The sequence below is a fragment of the Heterocephalus glaber genome, unplaced genomic scaffold, assembly GCF_053883595.1.
Source record: "Heterocephalus glaber isolate CG9 unplaced genomic scaffold, H.glaber_assembly_v1.0 deba00000768, whole genome shotgun sequence".
Classification (NCBI taxonomy): Eukaryota; Metazoa; Chordata; class Mammalia; order Rodentia; family Bathyergidae; genus Heterocephalus; species Heterocephalus glaber.
This window is the reverse complement of record NW_028258162.1, coordinates 5,215,757-5,234,246: the sequence shown is the minus strand read 5'-3', so window position 1 is coordinate 5,234,246 and position 18,490 is coordinate 5,215,757. Positions and strand designations below refer to the sequence as shown.

Genomic DNA, 18,490 nt, shown 5'->3' with positions numbered 1-18,490 from the left:
GACATTAGATCCTTGAAGTGTAAAAATGTATACATGGCTTTATAATTACGAGATTTCTTTTCTGTCTCACCTGTCACTTATTACTTGTTAAATGTCAACAAGTCTGAGGCTTTTAGGGTGTTAATTAGGACCTTGTGCTCCTTTTGGGATGAGCTTTCCTGCAGTTTGTGATAGGTAGGATGATTTCATGTTACAGTTTTTATAATAGGAAGGACTGGAGTGCAGGCCAGGAGGGCACCTCCACTTCCTTCTTGTGAGAGGCCGGGTCGTCTTAACTGCAGCGCATCGGCTGGTGGCTGGTGTCTACTGTAACAGGCGTTCATTAAATTGAAACAGTAAGTGAATAAAACCATCTGTCTACTGTTTTGATTCTGAATTTTAAAAACAGGGTAGGACTTGTGCAGAGATTGTGTATTTCGGCCAGTGAATGTTTATTTGTCTATGACTTGATGAACCCTAGACATGGCTTAGACTTACTACTTTACCTGCTTCCTGTTGGAGATAAAATAATATGAAAGAAAAGTTGGTAGTTTAGAAAAAGAATTTCCTCAAGATAAAAGCATTCCTAGCTGATACACTTTCCAGTACCCTCTGACTTGAAAAGACCCAATAGTAAGAGAACAGATTTCTCTGGGAGCAGGTAAGCACTTAGGGCTGGTGGGCTGTGTGAATGTGTGATACCAGCAGAGCCAACAAGAGGAATTTCTGTACCTACTTTTCACCATGCCACATTCCCCAGCAACTTGAGTTTATCTCCTCTTACAACTAAGGAAACTAGGGCTGCTAATCAGCTGCTCAGAGCCGTACGGTCTTCCCTCACCCTAAGGCCCCAAACTCATCTGTTGGCAGAGTCATGGACCTCCAGACTAGAGACTTTCCTTTTCCTAGTTCTGCTAATAACTGTTGTATCCTAGACCAGCCGCTTAACTCCTGTGGTCCTCAGTTTTGGTCGTTAGGGTGGAAAATGATCCCCGCTCCACCTCCTGAAGGAGCTCCAGGATAAGTGGGCCTGTACTTCTTTCGTGCTTGCGATGTGAAACCTGGTCATAGAGAAATCTGCGGTAGGCCGGGGATTTAGCTCAGTGGTTCTGCCGCCTGCCTTGAAAGTGCAAGGTCCCGAGTTCGATCCCTGGTACAAAAAAAGAAAAAAAGATTGGACTGTCTTAGAGAAATCTGCAGTGCTGCTTCACTCTGATGGGGATGGAGCACTGGGCCTTTACTCTGAGCTATATCCCCAGCCCTTTATTTTTATTATTGTTATTGTTTTGTCTGTGTTTTTGAGACAAGGTCTCCCTTTGTAGCACAGGCTGGCCTCGAACTCATGCCTGTGCTCCTGGCTCAGCCCCCCGAGTGCAGGGACCACCACACCGTCGGCTCCCTTTTTTTATTTTGAGATAGGCTTTTGCTAAGTTGCCAGGTTGCCCGGGCTGGACTTGCACTTTTGGATCCCCCTGCTCTTGGCTTGTCGAGTGCTGGGATGACGGGCGTTGGTCACCATGCGCAGCTTTCCTTGGCAGTTTTCAAAGTATCTTTACTATATATATATATATATATATACACACACACAAATAAAAATAAATAAAAAGTTCCAATCCGGAACTGAATTTTCCGGCAAAATAACATTCTTTAGTACTCTGTGCTATTGCTTTTCGTTATGTTTGGTGTCGTTTGCCTGTGTTTTAATTCTTATCAGTAGCTGTGCACACGCTCACCTTTCTTGTGTCAAGTTGGTACACATATCTAGTGCTCTTACTTCCTTCTCCATTCCCTGCCCCTTCCTCTGTCTCTCGATCCCTGAACTGGCTTGTAGCTTAAGAAAGCTGATAGTTTCTCGAATGATGTTCAGTCACCAGTTGACCCGTGAAAATGAAGTTGTACTTTGCAGAAACTCTGACAGGCACAGGAGTTAGCAGTAGGTCTCTTCTGTTTGCTGTGATCACGAAAGCTGTTGTACAGAAGTGAGAAAATCTCAGAAATTGTTTTTGTGGGTTTTTTTTTTTTTTCTGTTTTGATGCCTTTTCCCTTGCCTTTCCCTGAAAACCATTATCCCCAGAGATCTCTGCACTTTGTTACTTTCAACAGCTGGTGCAAAGCTTGACATTGAGGCTTTTTGTTTGGTGAGGGTCTAGTGATAATAGATTATTTTTATTTTTAGCACCTGAAGTTATCCAAAGATGTACTGTATAAAGTTAATGGGAATATTGTACACTGTCATGAAAATTCATTAAACTATAGTATCATTTGGGTCGTTTAACAATCAAAAAGGAAACTTTTGAAAAACTTAAACACAATCCCCAGAATTAAAATCTTAAGTGCCCTTCACAAGTGAAGTACTAGTGAGGCAGAGGCTTAAGTACGTGTACCAGCTGCTCTCAGTGACTGTTCCAGGGAAGTTGGGGTGAGCCTGGGGTGCTTTTGGCTGTGTGGTGGGCTGGACTCTCGAATCCTCCCTGAGAAGACTTTCGGGAGTCCTCGGAGTGGGACAGTCAGAGCAGAGTCGTCTGTAGCAGGCGTGTATACTCAGGCACAGGGCAGTCCACCCTAAACAAGGCTCCCTGCTGTGTTCAGGTGGTAAATACCCCCCCCCACCCCCCGCCGCCAGGAGGATGGGCACTGGCCGGAGACGGGACACTGAGGTCCAGGGTTGGCTTCTCTGTTGTTTCCTTAGAATTTGGGCAATGGCTAGGAGGTGGTGACTCTGCGGCTTCCTTCCTTCTCCTCAGGAGGGTCAGTTTGTGGGCCTGGTTAGAACCAGCACAGCAGCCAGAATCCCTCAGGCTCAGAAGCTGCAGTGCAAATACATGCAAATGAAGCCTAGCTGGTCACTTGGGGCCGCCCCAAGGTGTGACTGTGGGACCCGCAGCTGTGAGATGGGTAGAGGGGGAATTTGCAAGGGGGCATGATGTGCTCTTCTCAGAGGTGTGGGAACCACAAACTCAGGAAATCTAGACCATGGCCTTTCTTAGAGTTTTTTCTTAGGGTCCTGTTGCCAGTTTCCCAGATACATGTCATTTATGTCTTAACTACATACTCTTACTATGATATGCTAGCTTAATTGGAAGAAAAAAATGTCTAAAATTGACCTTTCTAACTGCTGTTTTCTTGCAAACAGTTCATTAAGAGTCAGACGAGGGTGGACCATCAAAGGGGCATCAAATAGAAAAATGCTGTCGGGGCCTTATCCTCTGAAGATGTCTCGGTTATTCCTGGGCCAGTGTGGCTGTGCAGCAGAGGTGGACACTCACTGGGTAGCCCTGCTGCACAGCTGGATGCGCGGTAGAATCACTGAGGGAGATTTCTTGAGCACTGCTGTTTACACCATTGTTGAAAAAATCCTGACCTAACTTTTCTGGATGAGGACCAGAATTTTTCCCTAAGCTTTCCAGGTGATTTTATTGTGTAGCCAGAGTTGAGAACTACTTGAGAGGATGATGGTAAATTGTTTATAGAAAACTGCTATCAATTGACTGTTGAGTGAAGCTGCTTCATATGGACTGTTTCATGAACTTATCGCATGACCAGAAGATGAATGTATTACTTGTGTTTGGAAATTTATGTAATCTTTGGCCAGTGGGTTCATACTTGTTTGTTTTTTTTGGTGCCTGGGATCGACCTCAGGACCTTGCACTTGCCAGACAGGTGCAGCGCCACTGAGCTACATCCCGGCCTTTATGCATTCATGGTGTCACCAGGAGTGACACGTAACAAGCTGTCTCTATCACCAGATTTTTAGCAGCCACATGTTTTCCTGTTTTCATATTGGAGTTAAGTATTCAAGTATTTCTGAAATGAGTTATGCCTTATTGAGATAAACTACCTGTAAAGAGATGAAGTTGTTTTTAAAGTGTAGTGTTGAGGGATAGCTCTTCAGGTGTCTAAATTCTGTGAATTGATTTTGATGATTCCTAGTGTTGCAAGGGGAAGTTCTTGCTCATTTGTACCACCCTTCTCACTATTGATTTTCTGTTTTTAAGTGGTGATCTTGTATTCACTTGAGAACATTGCAACTTTCTCGCAACTCTTGAGGATGTACTATTGCAGTGTTGGAAATCTTGAAGCTTGAACAGTAAATGAGTTTATGCTTGTTAAGTCTCTTCCCTTTTTTTGCCAGGTAAATAAAAATGAATTATTGTGTTACACTATTCCATCTATCTGATACAGGCTGCCTGTCACTTTGTAGCAGTCCTTGTATTATTAATAGTAACAATTTAATAAGCTTATTGTTATGGGTGAAGTGTGTTTGGGTTGCATAATCTCACGGGTGCCAGTAAGAACTAGCCAAGATTGTTTACTTTTTGTTCCTATGGGAACACGATGGGGATAGGGAGATGGGGACCCCAACAAGCCTTTAGACAGCCTTAGGAGCGTGAAATGAGGATTTTTAACGGAGGTTAGATGATGAGGCACCTGAAATGGCACAGTTTTAAACTTTTTTTTGGAAAAAGAGCTAGAACATCTTCATATTTTTATGTCTGTGGTTTAAAAAAATACTAAGAACCACTAGAATTGAGAAAAGTCAGTATGATTTGAGTTGAGAAAGCGTGTCCTGTGTTCCTGTGTGAGTGTGCTGTGTAACTCTCGCGGGATCATAGTACACTGTAGGAAACGGCGGCTTTCCTGACGTGAATATATTTATAAAAACGGTATTCTTAGCAGATCGAGGATGCCGTACTGAATTACCTGGAAAGGTTTCTTTACATTTTCTGGTTCTGAAATTAAAATTGATTTAGAGTCATTGAAAATTAATTGCATTCTTTTTCTTGTAGAATTTACCATCTGCTGTAGTAACTCATGTTCTGAATCCTCAACCGGGAGAGAAGATTCTGGATTTGTGTGCAGCTCCTGGAGGTAAAACAACACATATTGCAGCACTAATGCATGATCAGGTGAGTCTGTCTTCCAAACAGAAGTACTGTCGACATACTGTGTATTTCAGTGGTCAAGGTGAGACTGTATATCACTTGAGAAACATGTTGATATCATGATCCTGTTTATTTCAGATTCAGTCAAAATGAGGACTATTGAACTACGTCAGTCACCATGTCTTAAATTCAGTAGAAGTTGCTGTTTATGCAGCCAGACATGGTGGCACACAGCCTGTAATCCCAGCACCCGGGAGGCTGAGGCAGGATTGCTGTGCATGGAAGGCCAGCCCGGGATACGAAGCGAGTTCAAGGCTAGACCAGACTACATAGCTGTAGGGAATGGGGAAGGGGACATTACCAGGACCTCTGCCATGGGTCCTGGCCTGTGAGCCACCACAGCACAAGGAGAATTAAAGAACAGATAAGAAACGAGACTTGGAGAAGCTGGGTCTTGGGTCCTGGTCAGTGCTGCTGATGGCTGCAAAGACAAAGGCCCCCAAGCACATGAGCATTTATTAAATACAGCTGTGGGAAGGAATAGGGGACAGGGGAGCTTTGAAGTCATCCGGTGAAACACTGCCGTACACCTGGCATGATGGCGCCAGGCAGGGCTGTCAGGGAGTCAGCACCGTTTATCTTGTGAGGATGGAACAAACCAGCACAGGGACCGGCTGCTATTAGCACGCAACCCATCAGGTCAGTGAGAAGCCATAATTCAGGGGAAAGAGTTTTAATTGGGGTCAGGCTGACCTCAGCTGCACGTGAACTCAGCAGAGCCCTGCCACTTCATAGGCCAGGACTTAGGTTTCCATGGCAGCCATTGGGGGAGGCGCTCTACTCACCAGCCCGCCAGCTGACCCGCCCACTGAGTCACGTAGGGCTGTGGTCTGACTCCTGCTATGAAACGATACAGCCGAATTGTGGAGAGCAAGAAGCAGGTGCCACTCAGCCCGCTAGTACTGGGCAGGGAGGTCTGCTACACGTAGTGAGACCCTGAATCAAACAAAACAAAACAAAACAAAAAATTGCCATTTATGAAGACTGTCCTAAGACCTTCCTTGTTTTGTTTTGTTTTTTGTTTTTTGAGACAGGGCCTTACTATATAGTCCAAGCTGGCCTTGAGTTCATCCATACACATACATAGATAATATATACACATGTGTCTCTTATGGATCAAATAAACCTTATGACCTAATTTAATTTTAAAACCTTCATGATCACAAAATTCAAGTAGGTCTGACTTTTGATAACACTAGTTTCGATTTCACTGTGTTTTCCTATGTGTACCTTTGCTAAGTTGTTTTTTTCTTATAGACTAGATTTGTCGTGTTCAGGAATCATTGCAGGCTTGAGGTTGTGGCTCAGTCGTCCTTTGGTTCCCTGGCATGTGCTTGGCCCTGGCAGGAGACTGAGTCTGGAGTCTAGGGGAGAGGTCTGAGTTGGGGATACACATTCAGAAGTCATCAGTGTAGACAAGCAGATGGAGAAGAGAGTGGAAGAGTTCTGAGGAGTGAGCCTCATGAGTGTTGAATAGCAACATTCAGAGGTTGGGGAAATAAGGAATGGGAAAACGGAAGAGTTTGATACCCTGGAAGTCGTGTGAGGAAGGGGTTGAAAAAGGTAGTGAGGCCCCTTGTCAAAAATTGATGAGCCAAGTAAGAAGACTGAATAGTCCCACTGGATTTAGCAGCATGTTACAGGTCCTGGGGGACCTTGTCATGAGCATTTTTGAGTTTAAATGCACTTTTAGATCGAGAATGAGAAGAATCGGTGGATGAAGACAACTGTTATGGGATAGGTGGTGTACAGGAAAACAGGGAGATGGGGCTCAGGCGGTATGTGTGTTTTAGAATGAGAACAGTGTAATAGAGCTTTTTCAAAGGGGAAGGGGGTCAAATTTTGGAGCAAGGGGTTTGGGAAGGGAGGAAAAGGCCTTGGGAGGAGGAATTAAAATGAACCGTGTGCACGTACCAGCTCCACACTAGGAATGTAAACATGTACTGCAGACATGTACAAAAAAAGAATGAAGGGGATCAAGAGGTGGATGCTGTGCAGAAGGAGGTAAGAGAAAGGGATGATAAAAAGGAGTAAGTTTTAAGAAAGCTCTCCAGTAGAAAAAGATACTTGTTTAAATTTTGAGGAATCAATACTCTTGGTATTAAGTGGTAAGAAATATACTTAAAGAATTTAGTAGCAGGAAAAACTCTTGAAGGAAAATTGCCTTAAATGCCAGTAGTGTGTGAAATGAAGACATGAGGTACAAAGGTTCATTTTATGGAGTTGTGTTTAATGCAAATCTTTTTTGGTGTATATGGAAGCTTAAATGTAAAGATTTTGATATGCTTTGAGAAAGTGATAGTAAACCCCCTCTAATTTATGGTATATTTATTCTGTTTCCTCAAAGTCAGTTAATTCTATTTCCTTAAAGTGATTTTATTCTCTCTAGTAATAAGTCTTTCCACTCAGTGGGCTTCATAATGCGTTGTAAAAGATACAACCTTGGCGGTATATACATAGGCGTCCGGTGGGCTCAGGGGTCTGTAGGATGCAGTTGCTGCCCACTAGGCCAGCTTGTGCACCTGGGCAGCTGCAGCTTAGGCAGTTCTGGTATCCTGGGTTGGCTTATTCACTTGGACGTGCATGGTTTGCGCTTTTTGAAAGTGAGTTCAGCTGAGACAACTACGAGGCCCTCCCTTTCTGGTCCCTGTCTTGTCTGCTAGGACCAGAGAGCCAGCCCAGTAGAGGGCAGTAATTGGGGACTGGTGATAGCAGAGAGCGAAGCTGAGCACTCTGCTCCTGTCACATTTACCATCGTCCTGATGGCCGAGCAAATAACAAGGCTGAGCCTGTCAGTGTCTGGGAACATGACCAACAAATATCCTGTATTGCAGTCTCTACCATAAACTTATTTCTCCTGTGTAGCAGAAAATTTGATGTATATATCCTCTGAGGATGATATGTATGTACACACATATATATGTGGAAGAAAAGCAAGAAAACTATAAAAGAATCAATCCGCCATCTTATTTCATAATATCATATTGTATGTTTAAAATACATGAATGTCAACAGTGCATGCCTAAAATTATGGTCTCTTGTCTTTATTGACTTTGACTTAACTGATGTGTTACCATATGTAGTGATTTTTAATTGTTTTTTAATGCTATTCCAGAACATTTTGCTGTGATATGTAGAGGTTTTTGGCTTGTTTTTCTGGCCTTATTTGCCAAACTCACAGGCATTTTATGTGAACAGTTCAGAATATTAAAAGAGGGCCCTGCTGGGAATTTAGCTCAGTGTCGCCACACCTGCCTCATGAGTGCAAGGTCCTGAGTTTGATTTGCCATTACCGGAAAAAAAAAAAAAGAGGGCTGTTTTTACAAATAGCATTCATTTGCCTAGAAAGGCATTTTAGGTCAGATGTCTCCTAGCATTAGTTCACTCACTCCCATCATCAAATGGGTGAATTTTAAAAAATTATTTTTTTTGCGGCACCAGGGATCAAACTCAGGACCTTGCACTTGCAAGGCAGATGCAGTGCCACTGAGCTAAATCCCCGGCCCTCAAATAGGTGAATTTTTTTTTTTCTTTTTTTGTTATCGGGGATCGAACTCATCAAATAGGTGATTTTTTTGTTTTTTTGTTGTTTTTTTTTGTTTTGGTACCGGGGATCAAACTTGGGGCCTTGCGCTTGTGAGACAGGTGGCGGAACCACTGAGCTAAATCCCCAGACCTAGGTGATTTTTAATATTTGCTTTCAATGGGTGTTTCTTAAGTTTGAGTAGGTTGCAAATACTTTTTGAAGTTTTGATTCCTCTTTATTAGCTATAAGAAGACTTCGGTATTTGGTGTAAATTTGGTGTGTATTTGTTTAAGGAATACAGCTTTAAAAGTAGGGATGGCAGGAAAATGGGGAAGATCATAATTTTTTGCAAGCTAATTTTGTATTTTCATGACTGCTTTGGATTTATGTTTTGTTTTTTTAATTTTATTTTCTTTAGGGAGAAGTAATAGCACTGGATAAAATAGCCAACAAAGTAGAAAAAATAAAGCAGAATGCTTTATTGTTAGGATTGAATTCTATCAAAGCATTTTGCTTTGATGGAACAAAGGCACTTAAACTAGATGAGATTGAGGACACAGAAGGTAAGTTAAATTTTGATTTTGTTTTATTTATTGTTAATTGACCAATCTTAATTGTATGTATTTATGGGTAACCATGCAGTGTTTGGATCTACAGTATGTATAAATGTAACATGATTAAAACAAGCTGATTAACACATCTATTGTTTTTTGTGGTAAAGCATTTGAAATTTACTCTTAGCAGTCTTGAAATGCGCATTCCTGCTAACTGCAGTTACCATGCTGTGCAGTAGATCTCAAAAACTCATTTTTCCTATCTAGCAGGAAATTTGTACCTTTTGGACAGCATCTCCCCATTCTTGCCTATTCTCCGCATCTCTAAAACCCCTCTTCTACTCTCTGCTTCTCAGTTTGACTTTTGATTCTGCGTATAAGTGAGATCATACAGTATTTATTTTTTGGTGCCTGCCTTGTTTTACTTATCATAACAACCTCCAGATTCATCCATATTGTCACAAATGACAGAATTTCCTTTTTTAAAGGCTGAATAGTGTGTGTGTGTGTGTGTGTGTGTGTGTGTGTGTTGCATTTTCTGTGCCATTCATCTATGCAGGTGGATAATTGGGTTGACTTCATATCTTGGCTCTTGTGAATAATGCTGTAATGAATATGGGAATACAGATATTTCTTTGACATATTGATTTTTAATTTCTTTTGTATATATTCCCACTAGTGAAATTGCTGGATTGTGTGGTCATTTTATTATTAGTTTTCTGAGGAACCATACCGTTTTCCATGATGGTGTTAGTAATTTACATTCCCACTGACACTTGCTGCTGTCTCCAAGTTATTTCTACTCTTTAGCCATCTTACCATGTGTGAGGTGATGTCTGATACGGTTTTGATTAGCATTTCCCTGATGATTAGTGATGCTGAGCAACTTTTAAGGTACTATATTTGTTGTCACTATCTTCATTTGAGGAAATATTCTTGACCTTTGCACATATTTTAATTGTATTGTTATTGAGTTGAGTTTATGTATTTTGAGTAGTAGACTATTATTGGATATATACTTTGCAAATATTTCTTCCCATCATGTGGGTGTCTTTTGCTGTGCAGAAGCTTTTTAGTTTGATGCAACCCCATTTGTCTATTTTTACTTTGGTTGCCTGTGCTTTCAGGATCATAGCAAAAAAATAACTGTCTAGACGAGTGTTGTGGACCTTTTCCTCTGTATTTTTTCCTACTAGTGTATTTTATTTACATTTTCAAGTCTTTAATCCATTTTGAGTTTATTTTTGTATATGGTATAAGGTAAAGATTGTTTCATTTTCTGGACGTTCAGTTTTTCCGGTACCACTTACTGTACAGACTGTCCATTCCCTATTGTGTATTTGTAGCACCTTTATTGAAAATAAATTATACCGATACCTTGGTTAAACACTTTCATTGGTTCCAGGAGGCCCAGTGAATACCAAAAATGATGAGTACCACACAGGTTCTTTTTTTTTAGCAAAACATTTATTGGTACATTTTAGATATACATAATGGTAACGTTCATTATATGGAATTTGCACCTGTACAGGATGTATCTTCTTTTTTTTTCCCATTCCCCCATCTTATAACCTTCTTCCCCTCTTTATATACAAAACCTTTGTTTCTGTTTTTTCCTTCTGTTTTTTCTCTTGTCCCTTCTTTTCTTCCCCCTGCCCCCTCCCTTGCTCCCCTTCTCATTTGAACTTTTCCTCCCATTTCTCAGTATCTGTTATACATTTTAGTCTTTATTTCCATTTTTGGTTTCTCACATCAGAGCAACAGTATGGTATTTAAACATGTGTGTCTGATTTTTTTCGCTGAAGAGTATAGTCTCAAGGTGCATCCATTTAGCTGTAAATGTCTCAAGCTTATCCTTCTTTATGACAGAGTAATACTCCATTGTTTAAAAAAACACATCTTTTTTATCCATTTGTTGGCTGATGGGCATTTGTGCTGTTTCCAAGATTAAGCTATTACAAATTGTGCCACTATAAACATGGGTGTGCATATATTGCTGTGGTATAATGCTTTTATTTCTTTTGGGAGGATACCAAGAAGGGGAATAGCTGGGTCAAATTGGACTTCTAATCCTGGATTTTTGAGGAATCTCCACACTGATTTCCACAGTGGTTGCACCAGTCTGCACTCCCATCAACAGTGGAGAAGGGTTCCTTTCTCCCCACACCCCTGCCAGCATTTGTTATTGGTTGACTACTTGATAGCAGCCGTTCTTTCTGGAGTGAGGTGGACTCTTAGAGCGGTTTTAATTTGCATCTCTCGGACCAGTGATATTGAACATTTTTGCATATATTTATTTGCCATTTCTACTTCTTCATCTGAGAAATGTCTATTCATTTCAGTTGCCCATTTTTGGATTGGGTCTTTAAATTTGGGGAGGCATGATCTTTTTTTTTAGTTCTTTATTCTAAATAGTAGTCCTTTGCCTGAGGAGCAGCTGTCAAAAAATTTTCCCACACTGTGGGTTGTCTCTTCATTCTGTGGTGTTTTCTCTCGCTGTGCAAAAGCTGGTTTTTTTGGTACCAGTGTTTGAACTTGGGACCTTGCGCTTGTGAGGCAGGGCGTGCTGGCGGAACCACTGAGCTAATTCCCCGGCCCCACAAAAGCTTTTTAATAAGATGAGATCCCAGTTGTTGATTCTTTGTGATGGTTCCTGTGTGATCAGTGTTTTATTCATGAAGTCTTTTGGCGGAGTATTTGGGGTCTCCTATGTTGAGTATCATGTCATCTGCAAATAATGATAATTTAACTTTTGGCTTTCCTGTCCTTTTATTACTTTCTCTTGTCTAATTGCTCTCGGTAATATTTCCAGAAATATATTGCATAAGAGTGGTAATAATGAACATCCTTGTCTTGTTCCTGATTTTAGAGTGAAAGCTTTCAGTATATTGTATATTGTATATTTAGTGTGATGTTGGCTGTTAGATTTTCATAGATGGCTTTTAGCAAATTGAGATAAAGACCATCTATACCAATTTTCTGTGGGGTTTTTATCATGAATGGGTGTTGGACCTTGTCAAACTCTTTCTCTGCATCTCTTGAGAGGATCATATGGTTTTTGTCCTTGGCTCTGTTAATATAGTGTATTACATTTATTCATTGGTGTATGCTGAACCATCCCTGCATCTCTGGGATGAATCCTGCTTGGGCATGGTGTATAACCTTCTTGATGATTTGCTGCATTTTGTTTGCCAGTATTGTATTGTGGATTTTTGCATTTATGTTCATTAGGAAGATTGGCCTATAGTTCTCTGTTTTGGTTGGATCCTTGTCTGGTTTTCACATCAGGGTAATACTTGCTTCCAGGAATGAATTTGGGAGTATTGCTTCCCTTTCAATTTCATGAAAGAGTTTGAGGAGTAGTGGCATATTAGGTCTTTTCTCTAAATTTCTTGTAGAATTCAGCAATGAATCCACCAGGGCCTGAGCTTTTCTTAGTTGGTAGGTTTTTGTTATTACTTCAATTTCATTGACTGATACTGGTTTATTTAGAAGTTTTAGATCTTCTTGATTCAGTTTTGGTAATGCATATATATCTGGGAATCTGTAATTTCTTTTTTGTTTTACATCTTACTTGAATACAGGTTTTTTTTTTTTTTTTTTGGAATACAGGTTCTTGAAGTAGCCATTGAAGATCTTCTGGATCTCTGAAGGATCTGTTGTGATTTCTCCCTTTTCATTCATAATTACCTGCAATTTGAGTCATTTCTTTCTTGTTTTTTTTTGTGTCAGGGATTGAACTCAGGACCTTGAGCTTATGAGGCGGGCTGTGGCAACACTGAGCTAAATCCCCTGCCCTTTTCTTTCCCTTTTGTTGATAAGGTTGGCTAAGAGTTTGTCAATTTTATTTAATCTTTCAAAGAACCAGTTCTTTTGATTCATTGATTCTTTGTATTTTTTTCCTAGTCTCCACTGCAATAATATCTGCTCTGATCTTTATAATTTTCTTCCTCATATGAGCTTTGGGCCCGACTTGCTCTTTTTCTAGAAGCTTGAGGTTCAACATTAAGTTTTTATTTGAGCCTGTTCTGTTTTCCTGATGAGTATTCACCATTATAAATTTCCCTCATATAACTGCTTTCATTGTGCCCCATAAGTTCCAGTGTGTTGTATTGGCATTATCATTTATAGATATATAGTTATAAATAGTTATATATATAGTTATAGAAAGTGTCTGATATCTTTATATTTCATCTGTGACCATTGGTTGTTCAGAAGGGTGTTAATTTCCATGTGTTTATGAAGTTCTTGCCATTGATTTCCAATTTCATTGCACTGTGGACAGATAATATGCATGAGATAATTTCATTTCCTTTACATTTACTTAAGCATGTTCTGTGAGCTAGTATGTGATCTATTTTGGAGAATGTCCCATGTGCAGCTGAGAAGAATGTGTATTTTGACATTGTCAGTGGAACACTCTGTAGACATCTACTAAGTATTTGTTCAAAAGTTTGGTTCAGTTCTAATATTTCATTATTGATTTTTTTGTCTAGTTGTTCTATTTGTGACAATGGGTATTGCTGTCACCCATTACAATTGTACTAGTGCTTATTTGATTTTCCATGTCCATTAATTTGTTTTATGTTGTTGGTTGTACTGCTGTGTGATGCGTATGTATTTATGATTATTATCTCTTCCTCTTGGACTGTTCCCTTTACAAGAATGTAGTGACCTTCTTTGTCTCTCTTAATCAGGCGTGGCTTGAAATCCATTTTATCTACAAATAGAGTAGCTACCCCTGGTTTTTTCCAGATTCCTGTCACATGGAATATTATTTTCCATTCTTTGACTTTCAGTCTATGAATTTCTTTTTGAATTAAATGTGTTTCTTGTATGCAGCATGTTGTTCGATCTTGCTTCTTGATCCATTCTGCCAGTCTGTTTCTTTTGCTTCATGAATTGAGACCATTAACATTGATGTTTATAACTGATAATGTATTGACTTATCCCTGTCATGTTATTTTTCTGTTGTTGGTTCCCTTTTTTCTTCCTCTGTTTAATTTCTTGCCTTGCCAGGTGGATTCATTCTGCTAGGGTTCATGGGGTTGTTATAATCCTTGTTATCTGTTCTAGAATATCCTTCAGAACACTTTTATGAGCTACTTTGGTTTCATGAATTGCCTCAGGTTCTCTTTGTCTAAGTATCCTATTTCTCCATCAGTTTTGAAAGATAAATTTGCAGAATACATCAATCTCGGTTGGAGGTTGTTTTCCTTTAGGGCTTGAAATACTTCTCTCCAACCTCTCCTTGACTTGAGGGTTTGTGTTGAGAAGTCTGCCGTGATTCTGATAGGCTTTCCTTTACAGGTACTTTGTTTCTTTTCTCTAATATCTTTTAATATTCTCTATTTGGGTGTAATCTCTGGAATCTTGACTATTATATGCCTTGGTGAAGATGTTTTTGATCGTGGCTAATTGGAGTCCTAGATGCCTTGCTTAACTGTATGTCAAATTCTTTTTCCCTGTTTGGGGAGTTTTCTGCCATTACTTCTGAGAACAAGATTTTTAATGTCATTTGAGCTATCTCCTATTTTTTCTTTGACTCTGTTTAATCTTATGTTATTCTTCTTTGCATCATCTAGCAGCTGCTGGATTGATTTCTCATGGTCTCTTGGTATTTTAAGAAATCTTTTCATGATTGCTAACTGCAGTCCTACCTTCTATGTCTGATATCCTGTCCTCACATTGGGTTATTCTGATGTGTGTTCTTTCAATGGAATTTTTAATCTGGACGTCTGTTTTATGGATTCCATTTCTTTCCTATGTTGGGCATTCATGGTTTCCATCATTTTTCTGAGCTCCTCTATTTTTTTATCTGTATCTGCTCCAGAGTCACTAAGCATGTCTTTCATTATGGTCACCATCACTGTAGTTATCTGAGAAATTATTTCTGCTTTGATCTTTTTTCTAAAGACTCATTTATTTGCTTTGTTACTAACACTGTGACGATTTCAGAGTCCAGGTGTGTGGCTTTAGGATTTTTCCACCTCATTCCCCCCTGAGATTTCCTTTGGTGAGCTCAAAATGTGGGGTTGTTGCATCTTTGCATCTTATTGAAGTGTCTTCTCTTTTTTTTTTTTTTTTTTTTTTTAGTTTAATTCCTGGGTTGATGCTTGTAAATTGTTTATGGTAAGTAGCTTTATTGCCAGTATTCAGAACCCTTAGGAAATGACTACTTCTCAGAAGTGTCTTCTAGGTGTGGCTGGCTTTTGGCTTTTGAGTCTGTTGGGAGATCCTGCCTCAATTTATTGAGAATGAGAAGTTTTTGCCTACTTCACCCAGCCCTTGGTTGTTTGCCACTGGCCTATAGTATTTTTTAAGACCCTTAGGCAATCTCAGTCTTGGTATACTAGGAAGAATAACTGATTGTTCTTTGCCAAGGTGACAATAATTATGGCAATCAGCAATAACAATAGCATCAACACAGCCTAGAAAATGACAAACTGTGCTAACTTAATTTGCCACCTTTAACCACATTTAACTATATTTGTGGTTACATAATAAAATCTAAAATGAACCAGAAACTTGTATGCAATAAATAAGCCCTCAATATGGTGATTTCACCCTTAGGGGATAAGATTTAAGAGGAGCTAGGGAGAGGGCCAGGATTTAGCTCAGTGGCGCTGTACCTCCCTTGAAAGTGCAAGTTCCTGAGTTCAATCCTTGGTACTAAAAAAAAAAAAAAAAAAAAGCTAGGAGGAAAAATAGAGAAATATAAGAAGAGGAAGAAATTAGAAGGCTGGAAGACAAGGAAAGATGATACAAACTTTGGGAAACTGGTGAAGGAGACAGGAGGGAAAGAGAGAAGGAAGAAATAAAAACAAGAACAGAAGAGGACACCACCACCAAAAAACCAAAAACTGTGTTCACGTGCATGTAAAAACAAGAACAATCAAGAAAAACAAAACAAGAACAAAACCCAGAAAATAGCAAAAAAGAAAAAGCCCAATTCAGGATGTGTCTGTGCTGTCACTGGTAGACAGCATGGGCAGACAGAGTCCAGATCTGAGCTGATTCATCCCAGCAAGCCAGCCATAGTTTTAAGGTGGGGCAGTGGCTAATCCCAGCAAGCCTGTACCTTTAGTTCCCTTGAAGTTCAGGCTGGTTTCTGGGTGTGAGGCTGGAACCATGTGGTGGAGCCTGCCACAGTCCATGTGCCTCCTGACGGCTTGAATTCTGCTCCTTGCTGGCTTGAACTCGGCTCCCTGACCTCCTGCCAACTCAAACTCAGCATCCTCACCGCAACACAGCCACTAGATAGAGCTGGGTGGTGGTAGCTGTTTTGAGTTCTGAGCTCAGTTGGCCCCTCTCTAAGATGGCTACTGGCCATTTGGCCTCTCCTGGTTGATGCCTGAACCTGAATAACTCACCAACCACTGCAGCTCACTGTGTCCACTGCTCCGTTGCACTGGTGCATTTCTCTGTGGAGGCTACTGAGGTTGCTAGTAGTCACCAAGTGTCTGCAGTTTCGACCTGTCCTTCCCACGCTGAATCTAGGCTCTGGGAGAGAGCACAGCCTGCCACCTCCCTTCTTTTCGTTGACTTTGTTGGACTTCAGTTCTCACTTAAGATCCTTCCAGGGTCCCAGGGACCCCCCACCCCCACCCACCCACCCCTGTATTCCAGCGTCAGGACACCAAATCTTGGAGAAGCTCTTTCTCTGCTGCTCACCACTCCACCATTTTCCTTGAAGTCCCTGACAGACTCTTTTCTCTAGAAAGGGTAGTGGTATTCAAATGCATTGAGTACCAAATTTGATGAGTTTCAAAGCAGTAGAGTACCAAGGTACGACTGTGTCTCTAATGCATAGATTTATTTTGACACTATCTTATTTGATTGGTTGATATGACTTTTTCTGTGTCATCCTATGTTGATTCCCATAGGTTTGTGGTGTATTTTGAAATCAGGCATTGTGATGTTTCTAGTTTATTCCTTTTTTGTTCACTATTCCTTTGGTCATTCATTGTCTTTTGAGATCTATAATAATTTTAGGATTTTTTTTTTTTATTCTGTGGAAAATTGACATTGATGTTTTGGTAGGGATTGCAGTGAATCTGTAGATTGCTTTAGATGGTATGGACATTTTCACAATTAAGTTTTTCCAATCCATGGAATTAGTACATCTTTTTGTGTTTAATTTTTTATCCATTTTTACAGTTTTTTTAATATAGATATTTGATCTCCATGGTTAAATTTACTCCTAAATCCTTTATTCTTTTTGGTGGTTTTGAAGATGAGCTTATTTTCTTAATACTTAATGGAAAATGTTAATGCGTGGGAACACTACTGATCTTTGTATATTGATTTTATATCCTGAAACTTTACTGAATTTTTTTTATCACGTCTAACAGTTTTCTGATGGAATTTTTTGTTTTTTCATATACAAGATCATGTCACTAACAAATAGATGGTTTCATTTCATGGTTTCTTTCTCTCACCTGATTGCTATAGTACTTCTAGCACTGTGTTGAAAGGTAGTGAGAGTAGCTATCTTTGTCTTATCTCTGATCTCAGAGAAAACCTTTCAAGTTTTCACCATTGATTTTCATATTATCTATGGGATTATGATATATAGCCTTTCTTGTGTTAACATATATCCCTTGTATACCTTATTTACTGAGAGCTTTATCATGAAAAGGCATTGAATTTTATCCTGTGCTTTTTCTGCATCTATTGAGATGATTGAAGTTTTTGCCTTTCATTCTGTTAATGTAGCATCCCACATTTGGTGCTATATGTAGGTGAACTGTGCTTGCCTCCCTGGAATCAATTGGTCATGTTGCTAGAATTCAGTTTTTTAGTATCTTGTTGAAGAGTTTTGCATCTGTGTTTGTCGAGGATATTGAAGTAATTTCCTTCTAATCTGGCTTTTATATCAGGGTAATGCTGGCCTTATAAAATAAATTTGGAAAAATTCTCTCAGTTTTTTGGAAGACTTTGAGAATTATTGATACTAGTTTTTCTCTAAATGATTAGTGGGGCCAGGGACGTAGCTCAGCAGCACAGCAGGAACCAGGGTTCCTGGTTCCTTTTGTTCTTTTATTGGGGCCGTGTTTCTCCATTTCTACTTAATCCTTGTGGCAGTGGGTTTGTGTTTGTGTTTTTCAAGAGGTAGACATTTATAGTCTTTGCACACTGGCTTTGTGTAGGAATGCCTTCCATCATTCAGCTCCTCTGTCCATTCCAAGAAACCCAAATCACATTATCTGTGAGCTGTTTTGCTGCTGGAGTTTTTGGACAGGGTGACCTGATAAACTGGGAAACCTGATGTGAAGATTGGGTCCATGGAGGTAGACCTTCTGTTCAGATATGCAGCAGTGAGTCTAGAGGCTATGTCCACATGGGCTCCCCTGGAGATGATGTAGCACTGGGATGACTGAGCTTGAGCACAGGCTGTCACCAAGCACTGAGATAGTCCTGGTTCCTGAGTCCATGGGGGCTGATCTGTCAGTGGGTCAGGCCTGCACCTTTATTCTGGGGGTTAG

At 40.1% G+C, this 18,490-nt stretch overlaps 1 protein-coding gene across 12 annotated transcripts in view; it reads left to right on the top strand.

The window, feature by feature from the left end:
• The window catches only part of Nsun6 (NOP2/Sun RNA methyltransferase 6), a 110,307-nt gene that overhangs the window by 38,905 nt on the left and 52,912 nt on the right, over window positions 1–18,490 (top strand). For all 12 annotated transcript variants that reach the window (XR_015449608.1, XM_021240390.2, XM_021240392.2 and 9 more), the window contains 2 exons: window positions 4,767–4,886; window positions 8,867–9,011. Coding sequence is in view for 11 of the 12 variants with exons in the window: in XM_021240390.2 (XP_021096049.2) it covers window positions 4,767–4,886; window positions 8,867–9,011 (265 nt within the window). In the remaining variant the exon portion in view is untranslated. The remainder of the gene's footprint in view (window positions 1–4,766; window positions 4,887–8,866; window positions 9,012–18,490) is intronic.